Source organism: Ambystoma mexicanum, chromosome 10, assembly GCF_040938575.1.
Source record: "Ambystoma mexicanum isolate Mex_15411 chromosome 10, UKY_AmexF1_1, whole genome shotgun sequence".
Lineage (NCBI taxonomy): Eukaryota > Metazoa > Chordata > Amphibia > Caudata > Ambystomatidae > Ambystoma > Ambystoma mexicanum.
In genome coordinates this window covers 1,466,014,606-1,466,033,013 of record NC_090932.1, presented here as the reverse complement: position 1 = coordinate 1,466,033,013, position 18,408 = coordinate 1,466,014,606, and the positions used below count along the sequence as shown (strand labels likewise).

The window sequence follows — 18,408 nt, the reverse complement described above, 5'->3', positions numbered from 1 at the left end:
TAGTGAACACATTGTACAGAGTTGGCGAGACACATACGCCTTGAGGAACTCTGCAGGAGACTGGGGCCGGACTCATAGTGCAGTTGGAGAGGAATGGTTCTATCCACTTTATGGCATTGGTCGAGAAGTGGGCAGCTAGGGCGAGGTGTTGCCAGAGTTTATTGTGGTTAACTAGGTTGAACGCTGCAGATAGGTAGAGTAGAATGAGAATTGCTAAGGTCCCCATGTCTTAGTTGGTCCATTTGAATGTTGAGGTCCCAGAGTAAGGTTTCAGTTCCGTAGTCAGTGCGGACGCCTGACTGACCGATGTCTAAGAGTGTATTCTTTTTTTTTTTTTAAGAAGCGCTGTGACCTCTTGTATCATAAGAACCCGGTCCTCTTCTGAGAGGACCAGATGCCTGCGTAGCTCCGCTTGGCTGGGTTCCCCAAAAGAACCCTAGCCAAAACCCACGTACTGCTTCCAAGACCCAAATTAATCCGGTGATACCTTGCACCTGTTTAAGCGTGCGGCTAAAATGCTGCCCATTGTGGGTATAGTAGTGCACAAGTTTGCTGCGGGAGCTCGAACTCTCACCTATGGTGGAGGTTGGAGTTCTGCCCGCACCCCTCTTCCTCACCACCCTCTGCCTCTCCCCACGTGGGGAAGAAGGGGTTGGGATTCCTCATCTCTCCAGTGTGCCAAGAGTCTCTGTAGGAAGACCTTTGACTGAGTCAGCAGAGCGGTCTGTCTCTGCCAGCTTGCCCAAAAACTCTGGGAGCAAAGACTTTCCTGAGAGATGCCTGCTCCTTGTCCAGGGTAGCGAACAGGTGAACAAACATGGATATGTACTTGACAAAAGCATCCCCGAAGAGGCAACCCTTCGCAAGGCAGCTGCCTCTGAAGAGGCCAACTAACTCCCCATCAACTTTGAACAAGAAAAACCTCCACCGTTCTCCGGCGGTAGCACAGCTAGCATTCCCTATGAGGTAATAGGCCCAACCCACAAGCGGATCCATCTCTGTTTCTCTCATTGGGCTCTTCCGCCATTACCATAATTTTTGCCAACACTCCCATTGCGTCTAGCAGTTTATCCTGGCAGGCAGACCTTCGGTATGCTCTTGTGGACTTTGTCCCTCTTGCGCTCCCTGCTGGGCTTCTCCTGCCTCCTAGAGCCAACTGTCACCATTGATTCTTCAACTCCAGTGTAGCCGGGCGTAGCACTGTATTCAGGGCCCTGTTGGTCATCCTCTGGGCTAGAGGGTACCTACTTGGAGGAAGGTGAGTCTCCTGTGGCGTAGGAAGGGTAACAGCAGGAGGGGGGTGGGGGGGTTCACAACTCTTCTCGCCTTGTGACACTCCTCTGCGTAGGCCGGAACACTGTTGGGCAATGCGAGAAGGATTGCCAGTCACTGATTAAATCTGGATTTAGCAAATATTGACCCCTGCCCAAACCACCTTCCATAGTACTGCTTCTCGGGCAGCCAACATAATCTGGATGGGCCTAGCTGGACAAGATTCGCCCACCAAAGCCATCCCAACACTGCAGCTCACCACTCCAAGTAAAGTTTCATCAACAAAGAGACTGTCCTAAGGAAATCCTAGTTTTTTGGTGTTTTCGGTTGATTAAAACGTGTGCTTTGCTGCTCCAGTGGCAAAGAGTTAAGCATAATACGATTATTTTTTCCTGGTTTATAGGGCACACATGCATTGTACATTTACAAACCGCACCGTGCGCGTGCACTTGGCAGCCAGACCGAGGAATGCGAACGTAGTAATCAGACAGAAAACGGACACATACAACCGTGACATAAATTTTAGGTTACTGGAAATGTAAATTGAACACATTCGCTTTCCGTTTTGTTATTATGATTTAGTGAGAAATAGAGGCACGAAACCCATCCCTTAAATGTACTTGCTGGAGCAAACGGAGTGTCGGGAAACTTGCAATGCTCTTCATCCATTTAAGCATCACTACTGCCAAAAGTCGGCGACTATCGGTTTTCGTCACTGCAGGAGAAGTTCATAAACTAGCTTGAAATCTGAAACAGATTACGCTGTCTGCCAAGATGTGAGATGCTGGAAAATCTGCCAACGGTCTTGCTTGTCAAGTTGTGGGTTCTTTCATACGGAAACCATTACAGGTTCTTTCAGAATGAGTCAGTGGAGCGTGATCCGATAGGGAAAAAAAAAAAAGGTTCAAATCGTTTTTACAAACTAATAAAAACATTTTGCCTGCTTAGCCTTCTGTCAAACAACAAATGTGAAAGTTGCCAAATACACTCCTGGAATTACATGAACCATTGTCTTTGTGAAACCTTGTAGGATAGTTATTGGTAGATGTTTGTTACAGTTGGAACGGGAAGAGGATCCCAAAAAATATATATAAGATAGCGGGGAAATATAAAGAACCAATATAACACTTCTCGGCTACTCAGTGGGGCGCAATTCCTTATAGCATCTACAGAACAGAGCAAACGAGAGTTTTAGAAAAACCTTAAATGCATTAATGTTTATTAGCATCATTAAATTGCCAACATTTGGGAGAGCCCGCCAAACACCCTGCAGCAGAAGATGGCTTACGTTGGCTACAGAATTGGCAAACATTCATGGAACCAGCAACTGGAAGATTGCAAAGTGTAAATTCCTTCTGCAGTAGATGTGCAGTGTCTCTCTTAAGCCATCCACATTGTCTCCATCACTCCTACAGAAGCTCAGTAACAAAATGACGAAAGTTGCAGATATTGCAGTTCCATATTTTCCTGCAGTTCATCACGCTACATCATCATTTCTAGCACAATGACAATGTTAACCAATTAAGAAAAATTGTTCAGTGCTATGAACAGCAACAGACTGACGTCTGCTTTCTGAGGGAGTTGAGCATAGTCGCACTTACGGCAGTTTGAGATAATACAACGGAGCCCATCTCAGTGGAAGTCAGTGGGCTTCGGCAGAGGAGAATTTGGTGCGGGCAGCAGTGGAGACGAAACAATGGCATCCATGTGCGGACGAGTGTCTGAAACTAAGCCGGGTCGATGAGTAAGGGGAACGCTTTACCCGCAGAGAGAGACATCTTCACTTTTTTCACCAGGGGTGAGCAACTACTCGGTGGTCCCCGCAATACCAATCTAAACATTCAGGAACAGTGAACCCACTGTTTAACAAAATCCAAGGCTCGCTTAATGCAAAAGGAGGGCGGAAGAGAGCAGCGGTTTTGAGAAAGTAGTAGGCTGCTGGTTACGTCACCAAGCCCTGGCACTCAGCTGCTCCACCTACTACATCTTCAGTGTCCTCCACAAAGGTCAGACCTCGCCACTTTGTGCCCTTCTAGGCCAATCGAGATATACTGCATTTTCCCACAAAGCAGTCTACTACTTCTACTCTCCAAAAGACAGTGCCATGTGCCTCCTCCCTCCACAGCCCATCACCACTCATTAGGGATTGAGTGGCTAAGCGCCCGGCTACCCCCAGCAAGCTACCCTAGCAAACCTAGTCATCACCCATGACCACCTCCAACACCACAGACCAGATCTAATGCTGATCAATGCTCACTCATGCTGCAGAGATCACAGACCTCATCTCATTAAACAACCTTGATGTCCCATTTTTCATTGAAATGTGGTTTACTGCATCCTCGCCGCATGTTCGATGTCCTCCTACCCCAAAGCTACTGCAGCCAACATGCCGGACATACAGGAAGGCCATGCTCCATCATCTCCCCCAAAACAAGCATGTTTGAATCACTCGCCTGCTGGTTCACTACATCTCAAAAAAAAATAACAAAATAAAAAATAAATAAAATGCATCTTCCACCTCATCTACAGACCACCTCACAGAGTGCCTCTTCACTGCCGACATCACCAACTTACTCTCACCTCTGCCAAATTAGCATACTCTAATGTCTGAGATTAACTTGTGTGTGTCTAATGCTGACCACCACAAGTAAATTGTGCTTTCCACCACACACAACAAGGGCAATACCCCAGGCTTAACCTTCACATCATCCCCCCCTCATCATTTGTGCAAACCATATATATTCCGACTCAACTTATTGGACTATGCCACGATCCCCACTATCGGTCACCCACTTGATAAACCACAAAGGTCAGGCTAAACGGCCCTCACTTATCACCGCGCATTCAAACAGTTCCCAGTCAAAGAGCTAGAAGTAAACTTCCCAGACTCCCAAACCACAGAAAAATGCCATTATACCCCCTAGGATTATTCGACAACTCAGATATGAAACTGGTTGACACTCATGCGCTCCGCACCCGCCCTTTAAAAAAAAAGCCAGCCGAGCTAAGATCAAACCATCCGCCCCTTGGTACACCCTCGGGGTCACCACCAACAAACAGACCCCTAGCAAAACGGTGGTACAAAAGCTGTAACCCTGGAGATCGCTAACAGGAGCAAATAGCTATTTGAAGTAGAAAAACATTGTTCGAAACCCTCACCTGACCCAAAAGGTAAAAGCAACTCAGGAAAAATGCGATGGAATCAACAACTTTATCAAAAACAGAGAAAATCTGAGGGATCATGCAATCAATCTCCCATAGCATTAGCGCCTCCTGCCCGTCTGTACCGAAATTTCTCTTCTCTACCCGGACCTCCTGAAAACGATTGCGTCCCATAAACCTATTTCATACTCAGATTATATCAGAAAGCCTCCATATATAAACAACTGATGAGCCTGGCGCACAACGTGTCTCGGGATCATTAATGCCCCCCTCACAGAAGGTTCATTCTGAGACACCCTCAAGACTAGTCGGCTACGACCACTTAAAAATAAATAAACTATCACCAGAAGACCCGGCCAACTACCAGCCCATCAGGCACCTCCCGTTTATCAGCAAAGTCTTGGAAAAGGGTAGTTGCTACACAACTACTTGCGAGGAATTGAACAACGTCTCCACCCAAACGACTCTCAGTCAGCGGTACACCACAAGATTGGCATCAAAACGGCCACCATCCAGGCAGTGGACGATGCCCTCCAAATCATGGATAAGGGAGACTCATTCCTCATCGTCCTCCTTGATCTCTCTATTGCATTCAGCAGTCGACCACTGCATCATCCTCTCCCTCCTTACCGATGGGATTCTCTGGCAGTCCTAAATTGGTTTACCCCCTACCTTTCGGGCAGACACCAGGATGTCAGACTAATTGTTGCATTCTAACCGATCCCCAGTCCTCCAAGAATCCATCCTCTCACCAATCCTTACATGGAGTCTCTGGGCACACTCCTCAAAGATCCCAATATAGCCATCCACCAATATGGGGATGATACGCTGTTGTACATTAGAGTAAAAAGCCCACAGGATATCAGTTGTCTCCGCAATTACCTTGCTATCATCAGTCCTGGACGTCGACTGCCAACCTCAAACTTAACCAAGTCAAGACTGAATTTGCCCCTCATCGGTCCCCCCTGCTAAACAAAAACTTCACCAACAATGGCTCAATGATATGCACCTAGTAGGATTGGATCCACAACTCTGATTCAACAAAATATTTAGGCTGCACCATTGAAAACATCCTGTCATTCAGGAAACATGGGTAAGGGCGAAACCGCCTGGCGCCAAATCTCCACCTTTTACCCAAATAAATAAATAATGGAATAAATAAAGTGTCTTTAAACAAAAAATAAACCAAACTAAAATAAACCTCCATCCCACTGTGGAACTTCTAAACCCCAATGCAGACTCTTGTGGTCTTGCACATCGTTGGGGGAACTGTCACCCCAAAAAGGGCTCCTAGCTGCCCATTTGGCTCCCCTAAAGGCAGCCCACTAGGCCGCAGCACATAATATGGGTGCACAGAAATGTGCACAAATCGTCCCCTGCTCTGCACGAACTACATTGGCTTCATCTCCAGGACAGGATACTGTTCAAAACTACAGCTATCACCTATAAAGCAGTCATGAGCAGCACACCAACATATATGGCTGCTAAGCTCCACATACTTACTTATAGCTGCCTAGAGTGCACAAACACTAAACCTTTTCAGTGCTGCCCGGCACAGCCTTGTGAAATTCTTATAAAAATACATATCTGATCCATCATGTTAGTAAGAAGGCTTTACACAAACTCCATTAGAAGAAAAGCAAATTTTAAGATGGCAGCCGATATGTATTCTGAAATCATCTTTTGAACTAAACAATCAACATAAAAAACTAAGGGTGTACCGAAAAGTAGATTTAAGTATTTCACCAAATATCGAACAGTTGGACAAGTATTCGGCTGGAGTTGAATACAGAGCCGAATAGTTGCCTTTTCAATAAATAAGATTATGTAGACAAGAAAAACACTTTAAAACATGTACATTCATTCCTTATTGAATTTATCTTCTCTGTTGTGTACAGAAGATTGTGTAAACCATATATGGAATTAATTGTCAGAAAAAACAGTTCTAACAGCAGAGTTTTTGGGTTTTCATAAGTGTTGCTTGTTGCGCAGGACCCAAATAACTAAGATAGCCTGCATATGAAATAACTGCGAGGGGAGACTGGGATGCGTCTACTAATACTGTAGAAATGTCCTTTTGGGCTTGCCCATCTCTAGCCTTTTGGCTCCAGCAAGGCATTGAAACACAAAGGAGTGATTACATCAACTAGCCGACTGCTGAGGTGATACTAAATACTGGCAGGTGCATATTTATTTTACTTATGTTTTTAAATTGTACACTTAAATCTCCTTGTCTTTAATACACACATGCCGCTCTTTAACGCTCCGAGTTTGGAAGGAATATTTCTGCTGCTATAAAGTGGGGTATTTTGGTTAAAAACGTTTATAACTCCCAATCTGATGGACAGCCACATCCTTTAGTAACATCAGTCACTTTAACCCAATTCAAAGGGACTCATTTTGGCAACATGAGAAAGTTGGAGGGCAGCAATTTTCACATGTTTCGATGCTGCAAGCACACCTCTGGAGCAGGCACACTTCCAGATGACCCATCTTACTTGCTTTATTTAGCCTTCAGGCTGAATTCAATTCTTTGCTGAAAGCACACAACCTCCTGGGATATTTTACAGATGTTTGGAACTTCCTTGGAAATCTGCAGCAGTTAAATTAATCCACTTAATTATATATTGCTTTGATTGGGAATTGGAACCTGCAACTCTCAGATTGCTCACATCACCAGCAAATTAATCAGACGCTAAAGGAAATACAATTCCCAATATGACTTTGAATACTAGTTTCCATCTACACGTGTCTGCCGCGGGCACACTTACAACTGAGCCATCTTACTTGCTTTATAAACTTGGCCAGCAGGCTGAATAAAGTTCTCTACTGCAGGCAAACTGCCGCCTGAGCTATGTTACTCAAGGTTGTGACTTACTGGGATAGCTGCAGCAGTTATATTAATCCATTGTTCAATAACAACTTTGTGTACTATTATCTATTATTCCAGCTCAATGGTTTGAACTGAAAAATACAGGAGAAAACAGACATCTAGCTGCACATTGCTAATATTGCTTTAGCTCACCCTCCCCCCAGCAAACCACCAGATAAAGTATTTCTGTCCAGCACATAAAGCTCTGAGACTGTTTGCATTTGCACCTCTGTATTGAATTTAAAAAAACGCAACAGCAATCGTTTAATGTTCCTTTTAAAGGATTAACATGACATGCCGGAATGGTTGCAGGCACAATCATAACAGTACTTAATATATATTTTATAGGGGAAACTATTGGCTTTGAGTGAAAATTAAGTATTCGGCCAAAGACGAATATATATTTTCAACCAGAATTGCAGAGTACTTACTCAGAGCCGAATTTCAGTACACCCCCATTAAAAACTTGAATATTTAGTCATAATACAAACGCACTTATTTGCGTAAAAAGGAGTTAAGTATATAAATTTGATCAGCACAACAGAATGATAATTTTTTATGGGATAAGTCATGAGGTATGTTTTTTATAGCCATCAAACCCACCAATTGATTAAATCTGAAAACTAAAGATGAGCATTCTCAAAAAAAATGTGTGTAATATACAGATGCCCTAAACAAATAAGTAAAGATGATATGTAGGGAGACATAGCCCCCAGTGTGGAGATAACTTGTTAACGTGGTGGTTTTTGTAAATGAATATATTGTAATTGAGTCACGGTGGGTTTTCTAATCGAGTTTACTGATTTACTATTAGTCTTGTTCTTTACAGCATTTGTACAGAACGATACAATAGATTATTTTATTTCAGAATGCTGAACTTAAATAGTCCAGTAACTCAAACTAGTTAGATGGTTAAAGAAACGATCTCTTGAATTGAATCCCCCCACCCCCAAACCCCAACAAGAAAAGAATGTCATTGCGTTGTGCATCTAGCGTTTGTTCACAGATTTCAAGGTTATGGAACAACCCTCATTTGTATACAGTTTGATCATAGCAATTTTGTATTACTGGTCAAGTGTTTGTATACACATCTGTTGCAAGAACCTGGTGGGTGCGGCGGACTGCAAAACAGAAAGCTGGCTATAGCCAATCAGACAGAGGCTCCGAATGCCCTCTGCGGGAATGTCAAATTGTCTTCGGGCCTAAAGGTGGTTGCTGGCAAAATGTCTAGGAGAGCGAGACTCGCTGGCTCCAGTGCCAGTCAGCGCATAAACACAAAGGAGCAAGCAGAACTGCTTTATCACTCGTCCACACTACACCAGCTTCGCCACACAAACATTCCCAGGCGAAAACCTGAACATGCAGTTAACAGTAGGCCAAAATAGTGTGGAAGATGCTGCTCCACTCCCAGTCAGAGGTCACTAAATCTCCGGTCTACTTACAACACAAACATTACTCAATAAAAATATCCCCATGAAATGCTATTTAGATATTTACTAACATTGTGCGCTGCAAGAGCTGTGTAAGGTTATTTGCGGAAGATGAAGCACAGAACAAGACATAAGAGTATACACACAGCAGGGGCATGCAACTGGGATGGGGCAAAAACCAGGCTCCGCGGACGGAACCGATGCACAACGTGGTTTGTGGTGGGAATATGATTTTAACTGGAATGGGGGCGAGGCTGTGTTACGCAGAGGTGCATCCAGACTCACCAAGGACGTCGGCAGAACGGTGCCGGGCGATGAAGCAAGCGTCGTCGCCGTAGCACATGCCCTTCTTGAGTATCCCCTTGCGGAAATCCTTGCCGAATCCGCAGCTGGCGGTCACCAGGCTGTAATCACGAGAGTCTGTCTGGGATAGACCGCCGAAAACTGCCCGGGCCACCAACCTGCCGTAAGAAAGTACCGAGAACATGGCACAGGGGGCTGCAGCCTTCCCTGCTCCCCGCGACTGCGGCACTGCCTCCGATCTCCCCGTCACAAGGATATACCAACTACTGTTAATAAACACACTGGTGTTTAAGCAAGTCCAACGGGCTGGTGAAAAAAAAATAGGAATGACAAATCCACAGACGTCCTGTCAAAGCCGGCTCCTCCTTGTGACCTTAAGCAGCGCCATGTTCGGTTGCGCCCCGGCGTGTTGTGCACGATTACGCGAAACGTGCACGCGCTAGCATGGGAAGGGGGCGGGTCCCTTAACGTCAGCGTCTCCTGTGCGAGCCCCTCACCAGCCTTGGTCTCGTGACTGGGGAGCGTCATGTTGACGTCACAACTATTTGCGTAGAAGGAACCTTCAACACCATCCCCGTACTTTTACCGTCAGTCCATGGTACGTCTTCAGGCCTGACAGGAAGCACTAGTAGACGTGAAAAGGAGACTACGTGTTCTAAGTAAACGGGACGGCCATGTTGAAATTGCTGTGTTTTTGCTTCTAGTGTAAGGAGCTATATATTGTTGAAATAGAAATATGAACATTGTTAAAATGAAATTCAGATTTTCCACACATTGGTTACAGAAAGTCATCATTCTATTAAAGACATGGAGGCAAAGGATTATGCTTTCTCTTCATCTTTACTGTCAGCAGCCAAGAAAACCAAATCTGTAAATGACTAACAAAAACCAAGAAAAACTACAATAACCATGAGGTTTTCAGATTTTGTAGTCCATCACCATAGGTCCTCAACTGACCACGTGTTCCAAATAACCAATAAAAACATCATTCCTCAAATAAAAGCTCTTGTCTTCTTTCTATTCTCCCTCTTTCTTTGATCCTGTGAGGGTGTGTTCCGCCTACAGAAAATATAAATTTATAAAGGTGACTATAGACCGAAACAAGGGTGAGCAATCATATACATAAACACTATAAACCATATCTTCAAGAAATATTACCAATAATCAGACCTTCCAGGATTTTGCGGCATGAAATGCCAAATTTTGCAGCACAAACCTTTATTTATTGCGGCATTTTTGCGGGACATTTTGTATTAACTGGAGGGTGTAAGATTGCCACATTGCAGGAAATAGGCAGAGTGCAAGGCTACAAGAGAGCCAGGGTATCATTATTATGTATCCTTTGTATTAATTTAATAGGAAGAGTCCCAGATGTCTCTGGCTTGGCAGAACAGTGTTTGATGCGGCTACATTGCTGGTTTAATGTTCATGCCTATTTAATAGTATTAACTAAATTGATCATTATCAATTCATACTCCCAACTCACACCTTACACTCTACAATTCCTCCCGCAATATACAGTCCTTCATTCTTTTGTGCTGCTTCTGCATCTTGCATCCATTCTCTCATTCTGTTGCACTCTTCCCTCATCCTTTTTCCCAATCTGCAGCTCACTGCCTCTTTCTTGCCAACCGCTTCCTCTCTTCTTTCTGGCTCACTGACCACAGGCTCCCTCTACTTTCTGTACCTCTGCTTGCTCTCAGATTTCTCGCCCACCGCATCACTGCTTCCTCTGCTCTCTTGTGCAGCGCCTCCTCCTCTGACCCACTGCTCTCCCTCTGCTTTCTTGCCTATCACTTCACATCTCACCCATCACTCTCCCTCTCTCATAGCGTAACCATTTTTTTTTTTTTTTAATGTAGATTTTGACCCAGTTCCTCAAATAATGGGGCATTTAAAAAAGAACGGAGGATATGCTATTTTTAGACAACCCATTTTTGGAAATGAGCAGGTCACCTTATTCTCAAAGGTTACCGGCTCATTTCCACAGGCGTGAGCTGTAGCGCAAATTGTGCGCTGGCCAGCTGCCTTGAATGGTTTTCTGGGTTGTTTGACCGAAGTGTAATTATTTGCGGCGGAATTGACCGTAGTCAATTTCGCTGCGAATTGATTTGCACTTCAGCCAAACAACCCAAAATGTACCTTTCACCACCACCCCACCCCCTCCCCTACTTAACTGCTTAACTACTTGGTCGCTGCCGCTTCCCCTGCAACCCTGCGGTGCCAGATCCGTCCCTCTAACGCGGTCGGATCCGACTCCGCAGGGTCCCTTTTTCGTTTTCTTTTTTTTTCTGTCCTCGCCTCCAATTTTGAGGAAAAAGGGGAAAACACTTCTGCAACCACCGTAGACCAAAAATACTGAACATGGGGAGCGGGTGACAGCCCCGCAACACATGTTCAGTATTTAAAAAAATCGATCGAATAGTACTGGACGAAAAAGGTCAAATTGTAACATTCGATAGATTTTTGTCATCAAAATGTGCAGTACTTTTAATAGAATCGCTCTCCCGACAGCGTTCTGCAAGCTCCCAGCGCCTTTCACAGGGACAGGCTCTCCAGGTGCCTGCCGCTGTAAAATGCGACCCCAAAAAATGCGTTTCTATCCTGTTTGAGGAACAGAAATGCAAGCGACACAGCAGCGGCTCATACCTTAAAAGAAATGCATGACAGGGTCAGGAAAGACCCTGTCATCCAGTGGCAGCCCCACATGCCGTGCGCGTAGGGTTGCGTACAATTTCTGCACATTTAAAAGTGCATCTTGCTTGGAAATGAGGGATGCGCTTTTAAATTGACAGAAACGCCACTGTATTTGATCCAGGAGGTGAAAAAGGCCATCTGAATGGGCGCGCATATAAAATGTGCCCATTCATGTGTCCCTTGTGGATTGGGCTGCACTTTTTTGGGGCGCAAGTGATGAGATGTGTTAGCGCATTTCATTTCTTGTGTAAAAAAAAAAGTTGAGAACCTGGCACCCCGAGTATTCTTTTTTTTTAAAACAGTAATTTTTGCAGATTACTTTTAAAAAAAATGTTAAAAAAAAAAAAAATGTTTTTAAAAAGATGCTGTTTTTGCGCAAAACGGCCGTTTTCGCGGCATTTTGCGGGATCGCAAAATCGCTATAAGCTGGAGGGTCTGAATAATACCAATATTTCTTCATAAGCAGTACGTAAAACAGATACAACATGATAAATATCAACTAAACATTCATACGATTGATAATCCTTTGCCTCCGTGTCTTTAATAGAATTAGGGAATATAACAAAAATGCCACTAAAAACAGCTACCCGCCTCTACAGATACTAGGTGTGCCTGGTTGCACTAAATGTTTACAATCATATTGGTCAAAATGATCCAAATAGGAAATGGGAAAGAGATAGAGATCAACATATTTTAATTAATCCGTAGAAAATTAACATGTTAAAAAACATAATGCATTTTGTTTAAAGAACATAAAAACAATTAGTGAGAAAAACACCATTTTTCTAGTCAAACAACAACTGCAGGCATCGTCATTGTTTTTGAAAGAGTATGCAGTTGAGTGGGGTTAGTATAAATGTGATATTGACATTGCATATATCCTCAGTTTATATTTTATTGGTCCTTGGCTCTGTCGACACAGAGAAATGTGTTTCTAGGCGTCAGCTGATGTAATTTGGAAAAAGAACATTCTCTGGCTGGCTTAATCTGTCATGAGACATGTGCTGAGCCCGTCTTCAGGACAAACAATTTTTAGGGACACAGATGCATGATGATGCAGCTAAAAACCAAAAACACAAAGAAACGTGTTAGTGGCACCTTTAAAAGCTAAGAAAAAGGGGGGGGAGATCTCTATGGGTGTACACGTGCAGCCGTTGGTACTAACCTGGCAATTACTTTGTGGCAGTGTGAGGCGTCGAAGATGGTGACTGTGTGAACCAAGTTCGATGTCATCAACTGTGCAAAGCTTACAGTTTTAGAAAGGGCTACAAAGTAATGAAAAAATCAAATTTTAGTTTATAGCTGTTAGTTTTTTAGAATCACTTATATCATTAATTTGTGATTGAAAGCGAAACTGTGCGTTTAAAAGCTTTAATCATTAAGTTTTTATCAAAAGTGTGTCTAACATTTGTCAGACAGCTGATAATAAATACCTTTGGGCCCGTTCTAGCATGAGCCGTGTCAGTTGGTCAATACGGAGTGTCTTTAGATGGAACCGTGTTCATTCTGTTGATATTGTTGCCGGAAAAAACCCCAGTATGCTATCTGAAGAACCCGGACTAGAGAAAGTGCCTTGTAATTGTTTAACCGACTTCTCGGATGAGGCGTCGTGCGACTGTTTTCCAAGAGAAAAGCACATGGAGTGCTGGTAAGAGACTAAACTCATCGAGGTCATAGTTGTTTAGTGAACCGGCCGCAACATGACTTTTTGAAATTATAAATCTCTTTACCTGTTCTCAACTCGCCTACCGGTTGCTGACTGTTGCGGATCCGCGTGCTGAGTGAGGAAGCCGGAGGCTCTTAATTTCTGTATAAATTGGCTCTTACTAATTTGGAAAACAATGACTCTTTTGTGATTAAGCCAGCGGATAAAGGCGGGGGGGTTGTTCTGTGGGACACAAAAAAATACAATATTGAAATCAAGAGACAATTGGAAAATAAGAAATTTTACAAACAATTAAGGGGCAATCCAACTGAAACCATCCAAGGCGAAATCACTAGCCTATTGGCCCATGCATCCAACGAAGGATGGATCGATGACGAAGAAAAGTCATTCCTTACCATCAGTCATCCCATCATCCCTGCACTATACTGCCTTCCAAAGATCCACAAGAATACTTCAGATCCACCAGGCCGCCCTATTGTGGCCGCAATTGGTTCATTGCTAGAACCTTTGTCCATCTATACGGATTCTTTTCTTAGACCATTTGTGCTCAAGATGAAGTCATATGTTCAGGATACAACTCACATGATAAAAATCGTCAATAACCTTGTGATTTCTCCCGACGACATCTTGGTCACATTGGATGTAGAATCACTATACACCAGCATCCCTCAGTTACAATGTATTAAAACCATACACACATACCTTGAGAAAAGGGCTGACTTGTCACCACCATCCGATTTTATATGCGAATGCATTAGAATAGCTTTGGTGAATAATTTCTTTATGGTAGACAACACATTTTTCCAGCAGCTACATGGGACAAGTATGGGGGCCACATTCGCACCCGATTTGGCCAATTTATTCATGGACGATTTGGAACAGAAATCGGTTTACCATGACAACAATCCCTTTAAAACGGAAACCATTGCGTGGCACCGTTACATAGATGATGTGTTCCTACTTTGGCATGGAGACGTAACCACTCTAAACATCTTTCTGGAATGGCTAAATAAACAAGACCCATGCATAAATTTCACCATGCATTATGACCATCACAAAATAGCATTTTTAGACCTAGAAATTTACAAAACAACGCTGGGCACTTTGAACACTACTCTTTACAAAAAACCTACTGATAAAAATACCTTGCTTTCGTTCAAAAGCTTCCACCCACAGTCATTGCGGGAAAATCTCCCTTTTGGTCAATTCTTACGAATAAGGCGTAATTGTTCGACCAAAGAAGACTTTGATAGTCACAGTCACAATCTATCCCTTAGATTAAAAGAACGAGGCTATCCCCCTCACATCATTAGAAGATCTATGAAAAGGGCACGAAACACAGACAGATTTCGATGTCTAGAAAAACAAGAAATGATACAAGAAGACAAAATCACCTGCGTATCCACCTTCTCCCCCATTAGCAACGACTTGCGTCGCTGCATTCTAAAAAATTGGCCTCTAATCCAAACTGAAGACTTTTTCGTACAAAAACCACGTTTTGCCTTCAAACGCATGCCCAATCTCCGTGACAAACTTGTCCACACGTACAAGAGCTCAAAGACAACTCACTCTTTGTTGCAAACCACATTATGGAATTCACCGCCAATAACTGGACACTTTAAATGCGGTAACTGCTCAGTATGTGAATTAACAGACAACCTTAAAAGCGTTAACCTTAACGGCTTCACCTGGCATTTAAAAAAATTCACAAATTGTAATACCTCTTGGGCTATCTATGCCATCACTTGCCCTTGCGGTCTTATTTATATTGGCAAAACAAAGAGACCAATAAAACAAAGAATATGTGAGCATCGCTCATGTGTAAAAAATGCAGTGCCCGATAAACCACTAGTAGCCCATTTTGTGAAAGCAAAACATTCGGTGAAAGACATCAAGTGGGTTGTACTGCAAACAGTACCATCACACCCACGGGGCGGTGACAGAGACCGAAAACTAAGACAGGTCGAACAAAAGTGGATTTATAACCTAAACACAGTCCAATTCGGCCTAAACATTGGAATAGAATGGAGCTTATTCCTTCGAAAATGATCCATCATTGTGTCCACATATCAGCTTATCTCCAAAACACATAAAGTCTGAGATATATTACATCACTGTGTTTATTATGTTTCATTTTCAATCATCATTCATTTTTTATCACACAGACCTCTTTTGTGTGGGGTTATGTCAATAAAGTTATTTGACCCACATTTATACTATCTGAGTCTAGTTGGCATAAGCGTTTAATCTGGGCTCTCATTCATGACACTCTGTAAAGCCCAGTCATCTTTATTTTATAACACCGCTTTGGGCCATAATAAAACCACAGAAGAAAAATGTGGTGTTCGCAATAATTAGAGCGATTTGCTCCGCTTTCTCATACATCGAGATCGGCCATTTTTACTACTAAGATGGCGCCTGACCCTAGCACTCATATGGTCTAGTCCTTAAAATACAGACTCATCTGATTAAGAGCCTCCGGCTTCCTCACTCAGCACGCGGATCCGCAACAGTCAGCAACCGGTAGGCGAGTTGAGAACAGGTAAAGAGATTTATAATTTCAAAAAGTCATGTTGCGGCCGGTTCACTAAACAACTATGACCTCGATGAGTTTAGTCTCTTACCAGCACTCCATGTGCTTTTCTCTTGGAAAACAGTCGCACGACGCCTCATCCGAGAAGTCGGTTAAACAATTACAAGGCACTTTCTCTAGTCCGGGTTCTTCAGATAGCATACTGGGGTTTTTTCCGGCAACAATATCAACAGAATGAACACGGTTCCATCTAAAGACACTCCGTATTGACCAACTGACACGGCTCATGCTAGAACGGGCCCAAAGGTATTTATTATCAGCTGTCTGACAAATGTTAGACACACTTTTGATAAAAACTTAATGATTAAAGCTTTCAAACGCACAGTTTCGCTTTCAATCACAAATTAATGATATAAGTGATTCTAAAAAACTAACAGCTATAAACTAAAATTTGATTTTTTCATTACTTTGTAGCCCTTTCTAAAACTGTAAGCTTTGCACAGTTGATGACATCGAACTTGGTTCACACAGTCACCATCTTCGACGCCTCACACTGCCACAAAGTAATTGCCAGGTTAGTACCAACGGCTGCACGTGTACACCCATAGAGATCTCCCCCCCCTTTTTCTTAGCTTTTAAAGGTGCCACTAACACGTTTCTTTGTGTTTTTGGTTTTTAGCTGCATCATCATGCATCTGTGTCCCTAAAAATTGTTTGTCCTGAAGACGGGCTCAGCACATGTCTCATGACAGATTAAGCCAGCCAGAGAATGTTCTTTTTCCAAATTACATCAGCTGACGCCTAGAAACACATTTCTCTGTGTCGACAGAGCCAAGGACCAATAAAATATAAACTGAGGATATATGCAATGTCAATATCACATTTATACTAACCCCACTCAACTGCATACTCTTTCAAAAACAATGACGATGCCTGCAGTTGTTGTTTGACTAGAAAAATGGTGTTTTTCTCACTAATTGTTTTTATGTTCTTTAAACAAAATGCATTATGTTTTTTAACATGTTAATTTTCTACGGATTAATTAAAATATGTTGATCTCTATCTCTTTCCCATTTCCTATTTGGATCATTTTGACCAATATGATTGTAAACATTTAGTGCAACCAGGCACACCTAGTATCTGTAGAGGCGGGTAGCTGTTTTTAGTGGCATTTTTGTTATATTCCCTTACATTTGGTCCTCAGCCACACAGCCCCATAAAAAAAGAGGACTTCTTTAGCTTAACACACTTGTTTTACTTTAATAGAATTAGGACTTTCTGTAACGAATGTGTGAAAAATCTGAATTCTATGTCAAGACCGGAGGCTCGGATTATGCGTGTTCAAAGCTTACTTACCACCAACGATGTCGCACTTTCCATGGGTTTATAATAGAAAGTTTTAAACGTCGATTCATTCGACCAATCTGCAGCTCTCATAATATCTTCTACCCTGGCTCCTATGTTATACGCTTTAGTAGCCATCGCTCCTCTAGCTGAATGGGCGCCATACCTCTCAACATCTATGCCCGCTTGAACCATCACCCATCTAAGCCATCTAGCAATGGTGGCCGGTACAACTGCTTTATAAGGTCTGCAAATCTCTATCAACAATTGAGACACTCCCGGGGGTCTAACTTCCCTCGTCATCTCCTCGTAAGCCTCTATACACTTGACTGGACACAACTTTGGTTGAGCTGGAAAAGACTCATAAGAAATAGATCTCAAACCTGTTTTGGTCCTTTTTGTTATAAGGAAAGTCACTCCATTCGGAGATACACTCTTCCTATCAACCTCCAACACTCTAACATCAGATGATCTCTTGAATGCTAAAAGACATAAAAGCATAGCTAGTTTGCCCGAAATCGCTTTCCGGGACAATTCTTGATTATCCGGCCAAGATAAAAACAATTTCAAAACTTTTTCTACATCCCACAACTGATTATATTTAACACTGGGCGGTCTCAACATCTTTAGTCCCCTTAACAATCTACAGATCAAAGGACGTTCTCCAATCGCTATGCCCTCTACACTAGGGTGCCCCGCAGATATCGCAGACCTGGCTGTGTTGATTGTCCTGTAAGCCTTGCCCTGCGCTGCCATCTGAGCTAAAGAATTGACTACATGCACTACATCTGCCCTATCGGGATGAATATCCCTTTCCATACACCATCTATACCATTTATCCCACGCTGATCTATAAGCTTTGTGAGTCCCTGGGGCTCATGATTCATTAATTATGTTTTCAGCCTCATTCGATAATCCTGGCCTAACCCAAGATCTCCTGAAATCGCCCATGCCACTAGCCTGAGTCCTCCTGACCTCACCAGTGGATCACTGCCCTCTCTGGGATCTCGAATGATAAATTCTGTGATGGGTAGAACTACTGGGTTGTGATATGTCAGTTCCAATAGACTGGGAAACCACGCTTGACCCTTCCAGTCCGGCGTAATTAGAATTATGGATGCTTTTTGAC

General features: G+C 43.1%; 1 protein-coding gene across 1 annotated transcript in view; it reads right to left on the bottom strand.

The window, feature by feature from the left end:
• The window catches only part of PPTC7 (protein phosphatase targeting COQ7), a 262,662-nt gene extending 253,141 nt beyond the window's left edge, over positions 1–9,521 (bottom strand). The window contains exon 1 of the mRNA XM_069619545.1: positions 9,022–9,521. Coding sequence (XP_069475646.1) covers positions 9,022–9,223 — 202 coding nt within the window. The 5' untranslated portion in view covers positions 9,224–9,521. The remainder of the gene's footprint in view (positions 1–9,021) is intronic.
• Positions 9,522–18,408: the final 8,887 nt, after the last annotated feature.